Source organism: Leopardus geoffroyi, chromosome A2 (assembly GCF_018350155.1).
Source record: "Leopardus geoffroyi isolate Oge1 chromosome A2, O.geoffroyi_Oge1_pat1.0, whole genome shotgun sequence".
Classification (NCBI taxonomy): Eukaryota; Metazoa; Chordata; class Mammalia; order Carnivora; family Felidae; genus Leopardus; species Leopardus geoffroyi.
In genome coordinates this window covers 29,975,587-29,990,266 of record NC_059331.1, presented here as the reverse complement: position 1 = coordinate 29,990,266, position 14,680 = coordinate 29,975,587, and the positions used below count along the sequence as shown (strand labels likewise).

At 51.9% G+C, this 14,680-nt stretch overlaps 1 protein-coding gene across 2 annotated transcripts; it reads left to right on the top strand.

Annotated features, from left to right (window-relative positions):
* The first annotated feature begins 402 nt into the window (after positions 1-402).
* On the top strand, positions 403-4,816 carry FEZF2 (FEZ family zinc finger 2). 2 transcript variants are annotated; one of them, XM_045496953.1, is made up of 5 exons: positions 403-1,126; positions 1,489-2,406; positions 2,772-2,906; positions 3,098-3,230; positions 4,145-4,816. In XM_045496953.1, exons 2-5 carry the CDS (start codon positions 1,552-1,554, stop codon positions 4,402-4,404), a joined length of 1,383 nt encoding a protein of 460 aa, XP_045352909.1. In that variant the 5' UTR covers positions 403-1,126; positions 1,489-1,551; the 3' UTR covers positions 4,405-4,816. The 2 variants fall into 2 exon arrangements, with proteins under 2 accessions (XP_045352909.1, XP_045352908.1); XM_045496952.1 differs by having other exon boundaries at positions 518-1,126; positions 1,489-2,418.
* Positions 4,817-14,680: the final 9,864 nt, after the last annotated feature.

Sequence of the window (14,680 nt, the reverse complement as noted above, 5' to 3'; positions counted from 1 at the left end):
GTTCGACTGAATGGCCTTAGGAGGAAAAACGTTTTAATAGGATCCAGGGGAGGTTCTGCTGTTTCAATCTGCTCCTTAAACAGGTGGAGATTGGACCTTCTCAATTATACAAACAGTAAGTACCCATCAGCAGGGAGAGCTGCCCTCCGAATCCTCCCCGCACGCAGCCCGAAACCAGCAGCAGAGCCGGGCTTTGCCTCAGAAACCCGATCACAAATCAGCGATTCTGATCGATTAGGTTCTCAAGCAGTCCTCTAGCTTGCTGTGCAGTCTCCCCCAGCCGCAGGCGAGGACTTCGGCCAGAGAGGGGGAGGCGCGCCCACCGGGCGCCGAGGCCCCCGGGGTCTGGGAGCGCGGCCTTGCTCTTCCGGACGCTTCAGGGTCGTCCTTGGGCGGCGGGAGCTCTCTCCCGACCTCCGACGCCAGCCAAGGCGAGCTTGTTGTTTTTGCATAAATTAATATTTCCCCATTAACAAGTTCCCCCCTCCAAACGCGGCGCCCGCGTCCATGCGCCACATCCTAATGAGGTAATTATCATTTGCGCGTGTTCGGGGCTGGCGCCGGCTCCGTGGGTAAATGGCAGTTTATTAGCACCATGCCCAGCTCGGCTGCAGAGGGCTAAGGGATAGTTCAGCGACTAGACGGACACCCAGGGGCCCTTTGGGGCGGCGCGTGCGGGACCCTCTGCCCTCCCCGCGTCCCTCAAACCTATAGGCCCCCAAAGTTGTGAATCACGCACAGAACTCTGCCTGGGTTTGGGCTCCCCCCACCTTCTTTCCACCGGCAAAACCATCACGATTCCTCCCCCTCCCCCTCCCGTCTCTTCCCTCCTTCCCGATTCGCGAACCGCTCGCACTTTCCCGAGGGGAGCGCGGGCGCCAGTTGCCTCCTTTTAAAGTTTGAGGGGCGGTGGCGGCGGCGGCCGGCAGGCGCGGGGGAACACAGGGGCCGCTACGGGAGCCGCGCCGCCGCCCATGTCATTCCACTTCAAGTGACTTCATGTGATGTCAGCTGAATGTAAAAGACAGTGATCTCACGCGGAGGGGAAGATGTTTGCCATCAAAATGTGACAGAGGAGACACGCTGCATGGCTCGGAACGCATCTCCTTGGCGGTGGGGGAAAGAGGTAAATGCGAGGTGGCTCTCCTGGTCCTCTAACTTTGCCCCTTCACTGTCCAGCTCCCCGCACGCGTGGCGGAGGCCAGGGTCCAGGGAACGGCTCAGGGGGGGTTAATTTGAGGCTCTTTTCTTTCTTTCTTTTTTTCTCTCTCTCCTTTTCCTTTGTAAACCCTCCCCCGTCTTCCCCCTTTCAAAGTCTCAGGGCAGGGGCTGGTGGGTTCCTTTGCGCGCCGGGTTAATGGGAGGTAATTTGGTCCCCTTGGGTGCACTTTGTTCTGCCCCTGTTCATTTGAATGCAAATGGGTGACCTGGACCCGACAAGGTGCTTATTAAATTGCGGTTTCCCTCCCTGCCTTTTCCGGAATGCAGACTTAGAGGAGAGAGGCTGCGCCCTGGCCCAGTCCCGCACGGCAAAGCTCGGCTCGGCGCGCCATGGCCAGTTCGGCTTCCCTGGAGACCATGGTGCCCCCGGCCTGCCCGCGCGCTGGAGCGTCGCCGGCCACTTCCAAGACGCTGGCCTTCTCCATCGAGCGCATCATGGCCAAGACGTCGGAGCCCCGTGCGCCCTTTGAGCCCCGGCCGGGGACGCTGGAGGCAGACGGCGGCCAGGGCAAGAAATTGCTCAACCTTTGCTCGCCGCTGCCCTGTATGATCCCCCTCCAGCCCCTAGGCTACGAGGTGCCGTCCAAGACGCTGCTCAGTTACTCCGAGCTCTGGAAAAGCAGCCTCCGGGCGGGCGGCGGTGGAGGAGGAGGAGGAGGAGGAGGAGGCGGCGGCAGCGGCGGCGGCGGCGGGGGGGCCCCGGTGTGCGGCGCCAGCGGCTTGTGCAAAACCAACTGTGGCGTGTGCTGCAAGGCCGATCTGGGCCTGGCGCCGTCTGCGCTGCCGGCGGGCAGGGTCATCAAGCCGCAGGTCATCAACCAGGCGGTGGGGCTGCCGGCCAGCGGCTCGCTCTACTATTTCAACTACCTGGACTCTGCCGCGTACCCGCCGTCTGAGCTCCTCGGAGGCCACCTCTTCCCGTCCGGCCTCCTCAACGCACAGGCCCCCGCCGCCCTGGCCGCGCACCCCAAACTCTTTTTGCTGGAGAACGCCAAGTTGGCCGGCCTGGCCGCGGACAAGTTCCCCCATCCGGCCCCCTATGCCCATAAGGAGCGCTTGCCCGCGCCGCTGGAGCAAGTGCTGAAGGAGAACTCGGCCCTGACCGCCGAACGCGGCGGCGTCAAGGGCCACGGCAAGCTGCCCGGGGGCTCTGCGGACGGCAAGCCCAAAAACTTCACCTGCGAGGTGTGCGGCAAGGTGAGGCCCCGGGTCCGCGGGGGCTGGGAGGGATGAGCAGAACAGCAGCTTGGCTGAGGCAGCCCGGACCGCCCCTTTCCCAAGTTTAGGAGCTCCCCGGTAGCTATCTACTTCTCACATTGGGGGGGCCCAGCTGGGCCTCAGTTTCCCATTCTGTAAAATGGGGATGTCGTTGTCCGCGGCCGCACGAGACGCGTGAGCAGTGGGTTGGGAAGCGCTTGGCAAAATGAACAGGGCTCTGGTTGGTTTCTGAAGGGAGTGTTGGTTGGGGGATGTAAGGCGCTGGCCTCCCCAGTCTGATTCTAGACCTTCGCGGACGGACACACCACAAGGCCCCTCGTGTCCTCCCATAGGTGTTTAATGCTCACTATAACCTCACCCGCCACATGCCGGTCCACACCGGAGCCAGACCGTTCGTGTGCAAAGTCTGCGGCAAAGGCTTCCGCCAGGCCAGCACGCTCTGCAGACACAAAATTATCCACACCCAGGTACGTGGCCCCCGGGTCGAGCTCGGCACCCCCCCCCCGCAACACCCCGTGCCTGAGCGACGGTGTTGGGGAGAGGATGGCAAGGGCTCCCCTTACCCCTCCCGGGGAGCCCATGCCCCTTCAAGGTGCCCCCGAGGTGGCCTCCCCTAGCCGGGGCCTTGGCCTCATTGTGCGCGCGCCCCTTTTCGCAGGAAAAGCCGCATAAATGCAACCAGTGCGGCAAAGCCTTCAACCGCAGTTCCACGCTCAACACGCACATCCGCATCCACGCGGGCTACAAGCCCTTCGTCTGCGAGTTTTGCGGCAAAGGCTTTCACCAAAAAGGTAATGTGCGGGGCGAGGCCCTCTCCTCACCTCACCTCCGGACTCGGCGGGTCACTGCTAGCGGGAAGGCAAAGAAGGATCCGGAGAGAGGGAGCGTGAGAGCTGCAAGCGCGGGCAGAGCATTTCTTTGGAATCGGGTTGTGCCCGGTTTGGGTGGAAGCTCTCCGGGCCGGGTTAGTAGACCTCGCTGGATTCAGGCTGGTTGCACGGGGAGACTCCGAATTTGGGAGGTGGGATGGAAGGAAGGGTCAGAGGGAAAGGAAGTAGGAGAAAGAAAGGCTATTGCTCTATAGAAAAAGCTTGTCTTTGTAGCCGGGACACCCCTTTCAAATGAAAAAAAAAAAAAAAAAATCGAGGCAAACTCCACCTCCTGGGAATAACAAGACCGGGGGAAACCATTACTGTCCCCAGCACCTCCAGGCCCGGCGCCCCGCTTGGGTTTTTCAAGGCACTTTTGGATCTCCGGGTGGTACCTTGGTGGGGGGGGGGGCAGAGGGAGTAACTTTTAAAATGAGAAGAAAAACAGAAAATGAGGGACGAAGCCCGGGTTCGTGCGAATTTCTTCCAGCGAGGCAGCAGCCAGGAGAAGGACCCGATGCGTCTCTGGGCTGTGCAAAAGTTTCCCGGCCAGCCGAGCACAGCGGGAGGGACGCTGCGCGGGCCTGTGCACCGGGCGGGGCAGGGGCGCGGGGAGGCTACGCGGGACTCGGCCCTCCATCCTGTCGTGAGAGCCTCCGGCTTGACGCAGACGAAGTTTGACAACTTCTTCACTCGGAGAGGTCGCGCCCGCCTAGCCAAGCGTCGCCTTCTTTGCGCGGGCACCTGAGCCAACCCCGGGACGCCCGGCACGCCCCCCCCCCCGTTCCAATACATTCCCTCCCCCCCTCCTTTTTTTTGTTTTTGGTCTCCCGTAGGGAACTACAAGAATCACAAGCTGACCCACAGCGGCGAGAAGCAGTACAAATGCACCATCTGCAACAAGGCCTTCCACCAGGTCTACAACCTGACCTTCCACATGCACACCCACAACGACAAGAAGCCTTTCACGTGCGCCACTTGCGGCAAAGGGTTTTGCAGAAACTTTGACTTAAAGAAACACGTGCGCAAACTCCACGATAGCGTGGGGCCTACCGCCCCCTCCACAAAGGACCTGACTCGGACAGTGCAGAGCTGAGAGCTACTGCCTCGCCCTCCCTTCCGGCCCCATCCAGCCCCCAAACAGATCACACGTATAAACTTATTTCTAAAATTAAAAGAAAATAAAAACTATAGCAGAGAGGCTAAAATCTATTTATCGAAACCAGCATATTTTTTGGAAAGCTAAACGTTTCCTCGATGACTGGCAGCAAACGCGTGGCTCCCACCTTTGTGTATTCGGGAAACTTATTTAAACCCAGTGCGCTGAAACGTATTTCCCTCCAGGCCTCCGCTTCTCCTCCGGCCGTGGGTTTTCACCCCAGCCTGTCACGTGAACGCCCCGGAAGAGCGCGGCGCCCCCAGCCATCTTTATACAGCCATGTAAATCCTCCTGTACAAGCGAACTCGGAATATATACATATCTAACTCAATAAACAGAATCACTAGTGCGCGTTTTCTTTCCCCCCTCTCCCCTCGCCGATAGGTCAGCTCAGCAACCCCAAAGAATGAGAAGGGAATAGGCGTTTATAGCATTTCCCTGCCCAAATGCTACTTCCTTTGGGGTGCTGGGACCAGGGTGAGGCCAAACCGGTGTTCCTGCGGCGCTTACTTGTGAAGACCCTCCCTCCCCGCGTCCCCTCCCCCTCCCCCCCCCCCCCCCCCCCCGGGATCGAGGGAGCAAAGGTCTACGTCGGCCTACACGTGGTGCCAAGTTTTTATTTGGTGACTCTTCCGACGCTTGGGATTCTGGGTGTTGCCTTATTTGGGTGAGAAAATTTAAAAAAAAAAAAAAGAAAAAGGAGGGGTTAAAAGTCGCTGGGTGTTGGGGAGCTGGTTTGGGTGCATCTTTCAGCAAATTGCCTTGCCGCGCAAGGGTAAACGGCCAGGGCAATGCCCCTCTGGGGAGCTTCTGAGCATGTCTCCTTTTCTGGGCGACCTGACGGGCGGGGGGGGGGGGGTGGACTCTTCCTCCCAGTTTTTCCTGGAGACGAGAGCTGGAGGCCAAGGGTCCCCAGCCCAGCCGGAGCTCTGGGGCTCCGGGGCTCCCTGGCCGGTGCTGCTCATCTGGGGCCAGCCTCCGGGTGCTGTGCGCCCTGCCGCGGGAGGGCGCACCCGGACTCTCGGAGCTCGCAGCCGCCGCCTCCCGCGCCCCGATTACCGCGCAGTTAGCCCATTTTCTGAATAGCTATCTCCGCCGCCGAGCACGCTGATGAAATGATCTCACGCTTGCTTCCTAAGTAATGACCCAAATTAAGAGAGAAAACAGAGACCCTTCAAACAGCATTACATTAATCATCTAATCATTCCCAGGAGGGGGTCGGCCGCCGCCGCCCCGTTTGATCCGAATCTGGATAATCAAGAGCTCAGATTACTGGCTCGGCGCGCCGGACCTCCCCCCCCCACTCCATACACACACTCTTAATATTCGCGCCGAGATTCAGCCCACGTCTTCTGGAACAATATTCCCCAGCGTGGAGAGGAAAGGCGGCGCCGGGCCGGAGAGCGCGCTTCCACGCAGCCTTGCCATTGCAAGGAATAGGGCGGCGGCAGCCGGGCGTTGATCCCGCGCGGATTTCCACTGCGAGTGGAGGTTATTTGCTTCGTTAATGCAAAAGGAAACCCCCTCCTAACTCTGCAAGTGACTTGGGTGCGAGTTATCCCAACACCCGGTATACAGTAGGAGCTCAGTGCTGCCGGCGCCAGGGGCTTCCACGATCAAAACTGCGCACGTTTCCCCAACGCTTGCTCCGTTTCCAGGCACAGGTGCTTTCGAATGTTCACAACACCCCTCAAGCTGGGGACGATTTACGGACGGACAGAGACATTGAGGCAGAGATAAGCCAAACGACATGCCTCGGGTCACGGGACTAGGTAGGGCTGGGATTCGAACTCCGGGAGGCTTTCAGGGAACCCAAACTGCATTCAGTCCTCGTGGGTGGGGGAGGAATCTCCAGGTTGGGACCCGCGCGAAGACGTTTGGCTGCTGCGTGGAGGCTCAGTCCTGGTCACAGCCAAAGGTTGGGCTCCGGCCCCCGCCCAATTCGCAGACCCATTGCGCGGGGAAGGAGAATTGTCGATTTTGTTTGCACAGAGGACGGCGACAGCTTCCTCAGGCTGTCGCGGGAGTATTTTTAGTACCTCCGATTCAGAAATAGGAACGTGTACATTAGAATTCCATTTCCTGAAAGGAGAGCGTCCTCGTTTTTGTAATCCCCCCCCCCCTCCCAAGTCTGGGAAGACGCAGTCAGGGGAGGGGGAATGAGGAAGCGAGGAGGAATTTAAATGTTAGCTCGTTCTGGCTGCAGTTCGCTGAGGGGAGATTGGGACCCAGAGGGATATGCAGATTTAACTCCGAAATCTCCATGGATGCCACAAACCCCAGGAAACCCCAGGATGGGCGAGGAGGACTTGGCGGCCAAGGATATGGAAATATCGCCTTGCTTTTCCCACACATCTATCCCCAGGGGTATTGCGAGCTGGTTTGAGGAGTCCGCTTTCCCCCAGGGTTCTCATACCGGGTTTTATTAGCCCCTCCTTACACACACACACACACACACACACACACCCTTCTCCATTTCTGGGAGATCCCGGGCACCCTACGACAGTCCTCTTAACCAAAATCCTTTCCTTCTTGCATTCCTGAAAGGATCCTTTGCAGATTCACTTCTTGGAGACCAGATACTGGTCAGGGCGAGCCCACCTTCTTTTTAAATAGTTCCAGAACTTGGGACAAGGGGCAGACACCATCAAATTTAGTGCAAAGCATCCGCTTAGAGAATTGGGTTAAAAAGTTGGCCTGAATGTGGAAATCGTGATCAAGTCTTCTTTCCCTTTAAGAAGAGAAGAGAAATAATGATTAAAAAAAAAAAAAAATAGACGGGGCACCCCCATCCAGGAAAAGAACTTTCTAACCTTCAAGTGAGAGAACTTTGAGAAATTCTTCTTTAGTAAGTTTTCCCAGGAGGAAGACCAAAAGGGTTGCCCATCTCCTACGACGGGAGAAATTGGTTTCCGGGTGACAGTTCTGAAGATGGCGTGCTTGCAAACGAGGCAGCAAATGAAATCAAAGTAACGGGGAGAGCAGGAGGCATTTCTCTCCTGGACTGCTCATCTCTGCAGTCAGGGGCGAAGTGAGTCCCTGTGACTTCTGGGGTACACCTGAGCAGCGTGTCTGGCATGATCCAACCTCCTTGAGGTTGTTTCCTCATAACCTGATTCTTAACTTCACCTTCACACCAGCTCCTGTCAATCGCTCTCACCTGAGAAGGTGTTACTTCACATCTGGCGGTAATTGCAGATAAACAGAGAGTTCTGTATCTGTAGGGCGCAGCTCCGCTTTCCACAGGTTGGAAGTCACTGCTCCCGGGTTTAAGATGTCTGCTTCCTTCAGGTGTGGGATTCAAGAAAGGACGCCTTCACCCGAAAAGGAGTACAAGGAGAAACAGGAACCTTCTGCGTGAGTGACTGAACACCTTTCACAGCCAGTGAAGGGTCGGAAGCCAACACTGACTTTCAGTCACCATCTCCACTGGGATCCTTCTTTAGCTTATTCACCATGCATCGGAATTGATGGGTGAAAGGCTCTGTTTTCTGAGTTTTTTTCCCCTCTTAATATTAAACTGTTTGCATGACTTGTAGTTTGCAGTAGTAGTAAATGACTTAAGGTAGTCATCAGCTGCATATTAATATGCTAACCTTGATTAAATTGAAGAGGCCGGCCCTTAAAAAATATTTAAAAAAAAATCAAATTGCGGGGGAGGGGAATCCTGTCACAGACACAAAAAAGACTCCAATTATCTTTTCCCCTTCAAGATGTTTGTTCTGTCCATGACTGCTCACACTTCAGCAATCTTGCCAGCAAGACTCAAAAAAAAAAAAAAAAAAAAAAAAAAACCCTCCTTCTTCCAAAGCCACAGCCTTGTACATAACAGATTGTACAGTCCTATTGCCTTAGGCGGGTTAGAGGTTCCTCTCTGCAAAGAGCGACACAGAGAAGTTGCCAGCATCCAGACACATTTTGGGGGGTACTGTGCTCGTTCTTGCCTTGGCTGCAGAAGTGGATCTATGTGGTCCCCGTTTTGCTGTCTGGCTCCCAAGAGGGTCGGAGGCTGCCTGAGGCCGGTGCGTGAGTTACAGCACTGAGGCATCCAGGTGTGCTGGTGGTAGATGGGCTCGGGGAGGAACGCAGGAGGGAGGGAAGGAGAGTCAGGGTGGGGGCGCTGCTAAAGGGAGGATAGCAGTCTTGAGAAAACGCTGGGAAATAAACAACCTCAAGGCAGCTGCGTTGCCCTTTTCCCTGCACTTCCCTCTCAAACGTCTGAGCAACCAGTTTGCTCCTAGAAACATGTTAATTGCCAACGGAGCTCATTAAGGCATGCACATGCAAAACACAGCAAGAAAGATTAAATGGACAAAAGCGCAATAATGAACTGTCAACAATCGGGCCCATCTACGACCAGGATCACTCAAGAATGAGGCATTTAGAGGCAACAAAGGATTGTCTGGGACAGGAAGAAAAGACGACCTAGACTTTTGTTTAGTCAACACAATTGATTACAAATGAGAGATTAACAGGATAGCTTCAGATTTTTTTAAAAAGAGGCAGAAAAGAAAAGTCCAATTAAGTCCACCGAATGTTAACTACATTGCGTTCCATGCCTAGCCCCAAAGAAATTCTCATTAAACCATCCCTGGCGATCCCTTTTGGAAAGTAATTTGTCTCCCTGATGGAGCAGAGAAAGAGAATCGTGTAAAAGAAAGCGTTAGTTCTTGGCACAATGAGCTTAGGAGACACTCTAGAAAGAGCCAAAGGGGGAGTTAATGAGCATCTGACAAACTGCTTGGATTCAGGCCTAGAGAACAGCGATGAAAAGATGAAATTGGCCAACAACTATTCTTTATATCAAACATAAAAAGGCCAATCTGAAATGGGGCTGCTCAAAAGTGGTTGAAAGTACATAGCCCAAGAAAAAGGAGCCGCGGCCAGGCCCCTTGTTGGACACCGGACACAGAACTCGATGGGCCAAGAGCTCGGAAATAGGCAGAAAGGTGGGCCCTCCACCCCAGAGCAAACTCCAGCCACCGCCCCGGGCTTTGAAGATGCTGATCAGAAGCTCCCGGCGCCCACCCCCTACCCTCTGGATGTTTCTTTCATGAGTGAAAAATGTATCAGGCTAGCCTTTGAGGGTTCCCTAAAAGTTCTGGTAATCTGGTAATTAGTCCCTGGCATTCGCCAAACGACTTCTCTCTTCTACAGTCATGGGCCCCCCAAGAGCACCATATGTCGCCAGTTCATATTCAGTTTTCTCCGAGCTTCCTCCTAGTGACCATTCAACCCCCCCCCCCGCCCCCCCCCACACCGCCTCACCCCTGCCAGGTAATTGCCTTCCTAATTTTGCATAGGGCAGAGGTGGCAAGGAACTGAAGACACTGAACACACGCAGGGCTTCGTGAAACTGGTTATGAAGTTTTAAAATTGTTTCTCATAGTTGTTCATCTGTCTTTAAGAAACCAGTTCGTTTTAATGTTTCCTTTTTTGAACAAAGTAGGTCAGTGGTATGTGTCTATATGAGACATGTATTACATTTTAATTAAACCTAAGCATCCAGGCTTCCTAAGAGCAGAAGTGTTTGGAGGTTCTCTTACACGCAGTGTCCAGAGCCAGGTAAACAGAATCTAGCAGTGAGATGGGGTTTTCAGCTCAGTCCACCAGCTAAGGAACACAGAACAAATCTTGTGGTTTTTTTTTTTTTTTTTTAATGCCTTATTTATTCCATCTTTGACGTGGGACCAGTGCCATCTCAGATACTAGAGTGCAGCATTTAAAACTTGATTCTAGGTTTTGTATTCTTACTCTCAAATCCTTGGTAACAGCTATCACATTTCTGAGGGCTTGGCTTGCACTTCAGGCTGTGCTCATGCTTCATGGAAAAAATATATTGCTGTCTGGAAGTAAAGAATGAGGAAGAAGAAGTATACCGATTCAAAATAAAAATAAAAACAGTCATCTAAGGTTTGAGACTAGGTCTGGTTTTCAAAGCGCAGAAGTGTTATAAAATCTAGAAAGGTGCATTTAAGGAAAGGAGAGAAAATGAGACGTTTCGATTGCAGATGAACCAGAGACTGAAATAATTCGCTCTTCGCCGAGGCATCCTAGCAAGGCCACATGACCTGCCACACAATTGTCATTGTTTGTGTTTTCTCTTCAGTGTTTTTTCAGTCCTAGGCCATATTTAGAGCTCCATTTCCTCCAGGAGTTTCAATTGTCCGCATTTTGTCCCCCTCCCAAAGTGCATGGTGGTGGTACACGCCTAGGGATTGATAAGCTATGATCTATCAATGAAAGTGGAGTCAGTGGTTAGGAGCCTGGGTCTGGCATCAAACCAGCTGAGTTCAAATCCTAGCTAGCTCAGCCGTTTATCAGGAAAAATGACTTTCTCTCTGTTTACTCATCTGCCAAATAGGAATATTAGGTGTACCTAGCACACTTGAAACTAATATAATGTTGTATGTCAGTTATATCTCAAAAAAGGCAAGAGAGAGCACCTTATCTCACAGGGTCGATGTGAGGCTAACATGAGCTAACACATATAACTAGAACTTGGAACAGCACCTGGAACATACATAGTAAGAATTCCAGAAGTTAGAGATTATGGTTACAAAAACCCAAGTAGTGAAACTGTAATACAGCACTTTATAAAGAAACATTACCCGTGTTATCTTGTTGGCTCATTACACATTTATTTGGTAGGTTATCTTAGCCCCATTTTAAGGAGCAGTTGAACAGAAGTTGCTTGAGTAGGTATGGTCCCCTTTAGCTCACACACCGGAACTCAGTGGAGTGCAGACTCACTCAGGTGATTGTGTCTGACTATGCCAGTGCCACGGTTCTAGCAGGAATGAGCGCAAGAATCACAAAAGGTTTTGGCCCAAAATTCACCTGAGCCCCATTTACTGAGCTGCCGGGTCAACAGATCTGCTCTGTGACCCAGAAATCTGTATTTTAACCTGAAGTCGTTGATTTCCCAGACTACATTTTAAGAAACACTGATTTCGCATCTGTGTTCTTTCCACCTCACCACAACGCTGTCTTTGCTAGATGAAATAACACCATCAGCTTTTCATAAATTAATGAATACGTTTGATCATTCATTCAACAAATATGATGTGAATACCTCCAGCGTGTCCAACACTAAGGCGGGGTGCTGGAGTTAAGGGAAGAGAAGGACAGAGCGTGTGCTCCAGAGTTCACGGTTTACTGGAGGAGAAAAATTACATGTAACAAAGATCCCCACATGAAACTTGGTTCTGAAGATGAAATTGGGCATTCAATCCAGCCTGGGTTTGGGTGTGCAGTGGACATCTGTTATTTTTGCCTGCTGATCATCATTTCCCCGTCTGGTAACAACATCCAACATTTCCTTTGGAGACGTCACCCCTCCCCCATTCTCAGTCCATATGGTTAAGGTGGGGGCTAGTCCGTCCCTACATGGTGGTCATGTGACACAGGCTTGGCCAATCGGAGCACAACATCCTCCTGGCCGAAGTGAATGGCTCAGGACCAGGCACCTGACCTAAATAGGGCCAATAAAAGTCCTGCCCGGGGCTTTTGCCACAGCAGAAGCTTTTCCTTTGGGTTTCGAAGAAGGCTGGGCAGCAGTTTGGGGATCTGGTGGAGGCATTTTTGCTACGATGTTTGCAGAGACCGTCCTGAACTGTGAGTATTAGAGGTGCCCTAAAGACCTCCTTAGACCCTGATGTGACTGAAGTCTGAAGCACACGTGGACTTCATAGCTCTTTGCTTTAATACAGAATCTCTTCTCTCCCCCAAAACTTCTGACTGATGGTGGGCAGAAAAAAAGGGAAGTCTGAGTTGCCACTCTAGGGGCAGCGATGCCTGATTTGAGTCTTCAGAGACCAGGAGGTGTTTGTTAGCTGGCGGAATGGAACGAGAGCTATCTCAAGGTGCCTAAGTGAAAGCCCACAGGTTAAAATGCAAGTAGGTGGGCGTGGGTTGGCTGGGTTTAATATTGGTAGGTGTGACTTTGAAACCTAGTTGTGCTTCTGAGCAGCTGGAGCTCTCCGGGCTGGAGGCTTGCCCTCTCTGAGCCTCAGATTGTGTTTCTGCCAAGTGAACTGTTAGGTTTCAGTGCAGTGGGGCAAGGCAGACACCCGGTTCCACTGCAGGCATTGAGGTGAATGACTGCAGTTGTTATCACCTGAAGGTAAGACACCTTGGTGACTGGTTGGCATTCTGAGTCCTGCGTCGTTCAATGGAGCGATCTACGGGAGCTAGAGATATCTCAGGGCAGAGATTTCGACTGTAGTACCCTATCAGCATCTGCCTGGCCGCCAAAGCCTGCCTTTTTCTGAGTGAAACAGGATGTAGATGCAACATTGTAGGCTTTGGCGTCACCTAGACCAGCTGATTGCGATCACCAGCTGTACGTGTAATTCCTCTTAACATTCTGAGACCAGGTTGCCTCATCTTTAACATTCACCTGCTTCTTAGAAGGATTTAAATGAGATAATATGTGTAAAGTGCCGGGCACAATGTAGATGTTCAATAAATTATAGCTTTTTCTCTTACTCCTAAGTACTACTGTTAGAATTATAATCACTGAAATAATCTTGAGATCCTTGATCAGCAGAGCAAGTACGACTGCAGTATTCTTTATTTTAATTTCGGTCTAGTTAACATACGGTGTTACGTTAGTTTCAGGTGTACAATATAGCGATTCAACAGTTCGTGTATCACCCAGCGCTCATCCAGGACTGCAGTATTCTTTAACAAATAGAGCGCTGGATGCTTTACAAGGGCGAGGATTGTCTGCTTTGCTCACTGCTGTGTGCCCAAAGCTTGACCCATAGTAGGTATACTAACATTACAAGGAGGTTATCCTCTCGTTCTCCTCCCCATGTGCTAGAAGGTTACCCCGCTCAGCCTTCTGGGCAGCCGCTTGCACTCCATTGTGCACTGATTCAGTCATAAAACAAATATTTATTGAAAGCCGTGTGCCAGGACTTGTGGTGGGGAAAGAACTGTAAACAAGGCAGACTTGACCCTGGAGGATCTTTATCCTAGTGGTGGAAGACAGAAGACGAATAAACCAGGAGTCAGGAAATAGTATCAGATGATGGGAAACACCAGGAAGGAACTAGAAGAGAGTGACCTAATAGGACTTAACGGGGGACAAGACTACTTGAAATAGGTGGTCAGCACCAGTGTGGCACACCTCTTGTGCCCAGAAACTACGAGAAGCATCAACACAACTCAAGTTGGACCCTAGAATTAATCCACTTGGACTTTAAAAAAAGAGTCTCTTCCCCACAGCTCCAAAGTGCCCATTGGTTGGACCAGCTCAAATCTGCCTGGGACTCCAAAAAAGAGTTTTCCAAGGTATGCTACGGAAAACAAAGAGCATCCCTGGGCAGTGAGTGCTATAGGCCATTGACCCACATACAGTTTTACCCACTGAATGGCATGGTAATTGATCAAAGTGAAAAAATTTATAGAAAGAGATACTGCTGCCATGTTTTTAAAGCATGTGTTTCCCAGCCAAGTCTCCAGATGGAATCACCGAAGCAACACATCCTTGACTTAAATGTGACTGTTTAACAGTTATATTGGGTAGGCCATATTTTTCCACAAGGAGGTAGTTGCTTGTCTTAGGAACTTGAGACTCTTAACAGACTTTTGGGTGAGAGCTTTCCAGGATACCACTCTTTCTGTCACACTTCCTGAAGTCACAGGAGTCAGAGACCTAGCTGTGGTGTCAGGAGAGGGGGAACGATAAGAGTGAAGTGTTACACGGCTCATGGAATGATGAGGTCTGTACGATTTCTTGGTGCCCATCACTGTCACTAGTGAACGGCTCAGAAGCAGAAAGATGGTTCATTTGTTCGTTTTTGCCTGACCATCATCCCTTTTCCCTTCTTTTGGTTATCAGCATTCTGATTTTGCTTTGAAGGAACTGCCCTTCGCTGAGCACAGACCCTTGGAACTGTGAAGAAAGCTCCCTGTGTCTCATCCACTGGCTAAGGGACAAACAGGGGGCATAAACCAGGTCATGTAGATGATTTGTTTAGAATTTGACCCTTGAGCCGAGGGATACTGTTACATGTAACTGATGGTCATTCATTCCAAGGGGACTATGGATCAGCCTGCTACTTAAACACATCCTGAGTTGCCCTAATTACACATCCAGTTGCCTTGGAATTACAACTTTTTCCAAACCTGGTATTACAACTTTTTCTTTATCAGCTCCCACATAACATTCCAATGAATTAATTTTCCACATAAATTGGCTAGA